This window comes from Staurois parvus, unplaced genomic scaffold (assembly GCF_062004578.1).
Source record: "Staurois parvus isolate SC_StPar_1 unplaced genomic scaffold, SC_StPar_1.0 ptg000855l, whole genome shotgun sequence".
NCBI lineage: Eukaryota > Metazoa > Chordata > Amphibia > Anura > Ranidae > Staurois > Staurois parvus.
Window position 1 is genome coordinate 228,764 of NW_028318651.1, and position 6,000 is coordinate 234,763.

Here is a 6,000-nt window from a genome sequence, read left to right on the forward strand (position 1 = left end):
CACCTGATGGTTCTGGCTCCAGCGAATCGATGCCTTTCAAACCCCGAGATCTCGCCAGCCGACGCGCCCCGCCGCCACGGTTTCCATCGTTTTAAGTAAATGAACGGCCGGGAGGGGAAATCACGTCGATTTGATCAGCGCTAAACGCAGAGTTTTTCGGACGTGGCGATTTGGGAATCTTTCCATCACCCCGGAGCTTTAGACGCGGAGCAGACGAGAAATGTAATTGGCCTTCTGAAGGAGAAAATATGCTGATCCGGCCGCGCGGCGAAACTCGGCGAGAATAGAAATATTATGTGAAAAGTTGACAGCAGTGTAACCGAGGAAGATTTGTGGAATAATACCGGCCCAGCCTGACGTCCATTAACCACTTCCAGTCCGGACACTTCCCCCCCCTTCCAGTCCGGACACTTTCACCCCTTCCAGTCCGGACACTTTCCCCCCCTTCCAGTCCGGACACTTTCACCCCTTCCAGTCCGGACACTTTCACCCCTTCCAGTCCGGACACTTTCACCCCTTCCAGTCCGGACACTTTCCCCCCCTTCCAGTCCGGACACTTTCCCCCCCTTCCAGTCCGGACGCTTTCCCCCCCTTCCAGTCCGGACACTTTCCCCCCTTCCAGTCCGGACACTTTCACCTCCCTTCCAGTCCGGACGCTTTCCCCCCCTTCCAGTCCAGACACTTTCACCCCTTCCAGTCCGGACACTTTCACCCCTTCCAGTCCGGACACTTCCCCCCCTTCCAGTCCGGACACTTCCCCCCCTTCCAGTCCGGACACTTCCCCCCCCTTCCAGTCCGGACACTTTCCCCCCCTTCCAGTCCGGACACTTTCACCCCTTCCAGTCCGGACACTTTCACCCCCTTCCAGTCCAGACACTTTCACCCCTTCCAGTCCGGACACTTCCCCCCCTTCCAGTCCGGACACTTTCACCCCCTTCCAGTCCGGACACTTTCCCCCTTTCAAGTCCGGACACTTCCCCCCCCCTTCCAGTCCGGACGCTTTCCCCCCCTTCCAGTCCGGACACTTTCCCCCCCTTCCAGTCCGGACACTTTCCCCCCCTTCCAGTCCGGACACTTTCACCTCCCTTCCAGTCCGGACACTTTCACCTCCCTTCCAGTCCGGACACTTTCACCCCCTTCCAGTCCGGACACTTTCACCTCCCTTCCAGTCCGGACACTTTCACCTCCCTTCCAGTCCGGACACTTTCACCCCCCTTCCAGTCCGGACACTTTCACCTCCCTTCCAGTCCGGACACTTTCCCCCCTTCCAGTCCGGACACTTTCACCTCCCTTCCAGTCCGGACACTTTCACCCCCTTCCAATCCGGACACTTTCACCCCCCTTCCAGTCCGGACACTTTCACCTCCCTTCCAGTCCGGACACTTTCACCTCCCTTCCAGTCCGGACACTTTCACCTCCCTTCCAGTCCGGACACTTTCACCTCCCTTCCAGTCCGGACACTTTCCCCCCTTCCAGTCCGGACACTTTCACCCCCTTCCAATCCGGACACTTTCACCCCCCTTCCAGTCCGGACACTTTCACCTCCCTTCCAGTCCGGACACTTTCACCCCCCTTCCAGTCCGGACACTTTCACCTCCCTTCCAGTCCGGACACTTTCCCCCCTTCCAGTCCGGACACTTTCACCCCCTTCCAATCCGGACACTTTCACCCCCTTCCAATCCGGACACTTTCACCCCCTTCCAGTCCGGACACTTTCACCCCCTTCCAGTCCGGACACTTTCACCCCCTTCCTATCCGGACACTTTCCCCCCCTTCCAGTCCGGACGCTTTCACCTCCCTTCCAGTCCGGACGCTTTCACCTCCCTTCCAGTCCGGACGCTTTCACCCCCTTCCTGTCCAGATACTTTCACCTCCCTTCCAGTCCGGACACTTTCACCCCCTTCCTGTCCAGACACTTTCACCCCCCTTCCAGTCCGGACACTTTCACCTCCCTTCCAGTCCGGACACTTTCCCCCCCTTCCAGTCCGGACACTTTCCCCCCCTTCCAGTCCAGGCCAATTTTCAGCTTTCAGCGCTATCACACATTGAATGACAATTGCGCGGTCATGCAACACTGTACCCGTATGAATTTTTGAGCATTTTGTTGAGACAGATAAAGCTTTATTTTGGTGGTATTTATTCACCGCTGGGATTGTTATTTTTTTTTTTGCTATGTAAATAAAAAAGTCCAAAAATTTTGAAAAAAAGTGTTTTTCTTATAAAATGTTGCAAATAAATAATATTTCATCATAAATCTTGGCCAAAATTTATTCTGTTATCTTTTTTGTAAAAAAAAAAAAAAAATAACCCAAATTAGTTTATAATCAAAAATTATAATTTTTAAACATTTTTTTTACATTTTTATTTTATTTTTTTATATTATTATTTATGGGTTTTTTTTTTTTTTTTACATACCGTCACCCTAGCAGTATATTGTCACCATGGTGACACTGTACTACTTGTGGGATGAAGATTTTTTTTTTTTTTACACTGATTGCTTTTATACCCATAAAGGCTGTAAAAGCAATCATTTCTCCTTCTCTCTGGCTGCATTCTTGCAGCCATTGAGAAATACTGTGTGAGATGTGATTGGTAACAGCTTGTCACATGGTACAAGGCTGTTGTGAATGTCCCTGTACCATGTGACCTCTGTGATCATTCACAGATTTCACACGTAGTAAGCAATGATGTCAGAAGTGACATCTTGCTTACTACTCTGCATGTGATCACTCACACAGAGGTCCCGTCCGATGATCGATGTTCCGCTGTGTCCTCCGGACACAGCAGGCGCCGGACGCGGTGCTGCGCGCTCCCTGGGAGCGTGCACAAGCAGGGGGCATGGAGGCCGTTTATAAATGGCCACCCGACCCTGCACTGCGTTGTATATAAACGGCCGGACGGGAAGTAGTTAACCCTTCTCTGACTCTTCCTTGCAGGGAACCTCCACCTCTCATGGAACCAACCTGGAGTACCTCAACCGGGCGTGTACCGCCTACCTGGAGCGCAAGAGGGCGACGGGGAAGACAGGCACCGATGATGAGGGCGCCCCGATGCTGAAAAAGAGACGGGCGGAGCGGTCTGTAGAGGTCATCAGTAGCCGCTTTGGCCAGTATCTCCTCCCCGTGTTACCTGCGTCAGGTGAGGAGGACATTGCGGGAAAGGCGGAGACTCCGGGAAAAGAAGAGGCCAATCCTGGAGCGGAGGGCGTGGACACAATTACCAGCGACGCGGTGCTGGACTGTTTGGTGAACCCTCGAGTTGTCCGCTTGGTGGCTCAGCTCCTGTTATCCCGGCCATATAGGTAGTCACATGACCAACTCGCTAAAACTTATGTCTGCTCATGAGACAGCGCTAAATAAAACCGCCATCGGATCTGAAGAGTTCACCGCAAGCCGCGGATATCAGAAACCAGACCGGCGTCGGCCACAGACAGTTTTTTTTTCTATGCCACTCTTCATAATTAAGTTGTGTGAACGAGCAAAATTATGGAACAAAATTTTGTAACAATATTTGGCGCCATATTTTTTTTTTCATATAAAATATCAGTTCAGAAAAATGTCATTTAACTGCTTGTCGACCTGCGGCGTTACATATACAGGCGTACCTCGGTTTACAAACGCCTCGGTTTACGAACGCCTCAGTTAATGTCATTTTCGGTTTACGAATGACAATCCATTGAAAATAACGCCTCGGTTTACGATTTTTTACGAATTTTTTTCGCAATACGAAGTGTATGTCGGTGCCGATTTTTAAATGCAATTGCCGGATTTTTTTTTCTTCACTATAGCTCACGGAATTAGCTGTCACTTTCCCCGGAGCTAAAGGAAACTTTTGTTTCTTTTATTTCGGGAAACAAACTAAAAGGAAACTTTGTTTCTTTTAGCTGTAGGGGAAATGTGACAGCTGATTCTCTGAGCTATAGTGAAGAAAAAAAAAAAAAGCTGGTAATTACATTTAAAAACCGACACCGACCTATAGTGACAGCGACTTTTTTTTTTACATTTTTCTGACCTCCGGAACGGATTAATTGGTTTTCAATGCATTCCTATGGTAAACGGCGTTTCGGTTTACAAATTTTTCGCAATACGAAACGTCCCGGAGAACGCATTAAATTCCAAAATCAAGGGACACCTGTACTGTGGAAGGGCGCCTCCTACAGGCATGGTGACTCACCTGTCTCCAGGTTTCAGGCATGCGTGCGCGCCTCCGCCTGCCTACTCCCATGTAATTTGACGCAGCGGGAGATTGTCAGCAGATCCTGGCCGGTGATTCGTGTCTGGGACCTGCTGATTGGTTGTGTCTAATCACCGCCTAGAGCCCTGTGTTGACATACAGCACAGGGCTCTCTATACAGAGGGAACGATCGCTTTGTTTCTTTTCCCTGCAAAGCAGGAAAAAGAAACACATCAAACTGTAGAAAGAAAATCGACACACATTGCACATTGTTAGGCACACAATTAACCCCTTGATTGCCCCTAGATGTTAACCCCTTCCCAGCCCCTGTTATTAGTGCAGTGTATAGGATTAGCACTGATCAATGTATTAGTGTCACTGGTGATGTCAGTGGCAGTTAGTCCCCACCAAGTTTAAGTTACGCAGGCCATAGACGGGTCAAAAACTGACCAGTTTTTTAAAAAAAAAAAATCGGTCGTTCAATCGGCCGAAGTTACCACCAAAAGTAAAAAAAAAAACGGCCGTTTTTCGTCCCGTCTACGGCCGGCATTTTTACTTCTGTCCCTGCAGAGAGCTCCGCTATTATATTTTACATGAAAAAGTCTTGTACTGGCTCCTCCTCTTCAGTCCTGCACAGGTGTACCGGCTCCTCCTCTTCAGTCTTGCACAGGTGTACCGGCTCCTCCTCTTCAGTCTCGCACAGGTGTACCGGCTCCTCCTCTTCAGTCTCGCACAGGTGTACCGGCTCCTCCTCTTCAGTCTTGCACAGGTGTACCGGCTCCTCCCCTTCAGTCTTGCACAGGTGTACCGGCTCCTCCTCTTCAGTCTCGCACAGGTGTACCGGCTCCTCCTCTTCAGTCTTGCACAGGTGTACCGGCTCCTCCCCTTCAGTCTTGCACAGGTGTACCGGCTCCTCCCCTTCAGTCTTGCACAGGTGTACCGGCTCCTCCTCTTCAGTCTTGCACAGGTGTACCTGCTCCTCCTCTTCAGTCTTGCACAGGTGTACCGGCTCCTCCCCTTCAATCTTACAAAGGTGTATCGGCTCCTCACCTTCAGTCTTACAGAGGTGTACCGGCTCCTCCCCTTCAGTCTTGCACAGGTGTACCGGCTCCTCCCCTTCAGTCTTGCTCAGTTGTACCTGCTCCTCCCCTTCAGTCTTACTCAGTTGTACCTGCTCCTCCCCTTTAGTCATTCTCAGTTGTATCGGCTCCTCCACTTCAGTCTTGCACAGGTGTAGCGGCTCCTCCCCTTTAGTCATTCTCAGTTGCATTGGCTCCTCCCCTTCAGTCTTGCTTCAGTTGTACCGGCTCCTCCCCTTCAGTCTTGTTCAGTTGTACCGGCTCCTCCCCTTCAGTCTTGCTCAGTTGTACCGGCTCCTCCCCTTCAGTCTTGCTCAGTTTTACCGGCTCCTCCCCTTCAGTCTTGCTCAGTTGTACCGGCTCCTCCCCTTCAGTCTTGCTCAGTTGTACCGACTCCTCCCCTTCAGTCTTGCTCAGTTGTACTGGCTCCTCCCCTTCAGTCTTGCTCAGTTGTACTGGCTCCTCCCCTTCAGTCTTGCTCAGTTGTACTGGCTCCTGGACTGAAACTGAAGCCAAAACTTGTGTGTCCCATTCCATAGATATCCCTTCACGTCCTGTTTTAAATAGGTGTCTCCATTGGAAGAATTCTTCTCTCTTCCTGTTCCAGCGACAACTCAAAATTTGGAGATTTTCCTATTATATTCTGCCTCAATGACAATGTTCACCAAGACAAACTGAGAGGATGGCTCCATCCAGTGGGGACAATAAAAACCCGACAGGGGGGTCTAACCTTTCTGGGGGAAAAAAT

General features: G+C 50.6%; 1 protein-coding gene across 1 annotated transcript in view; it reads left to right on the forward strand.

The window, feature by feature from the left end:
• HSPBAP1 (HSPB1 associated protein 1) overlaps positions 1–3,509 on the forward strand; it is a 142,204-nt gene extending 138,695 nt beyond the window's left edge. Inside the window, exon 8 of the mRNA XM_089655606.1 lies at positions 2,937–3,509. Coding sequence (XP_089511732.1) covers positions 2,937–3,305 — 369 coding nt within the window. The 3' untranslated portion in view covers positions 3,306–3,509. The remainder of the gene's footprint in view (positions 1–2,936) is intronic.
• Positions 3,510–6,000: the final 2,491 nt, after the last annotated feature.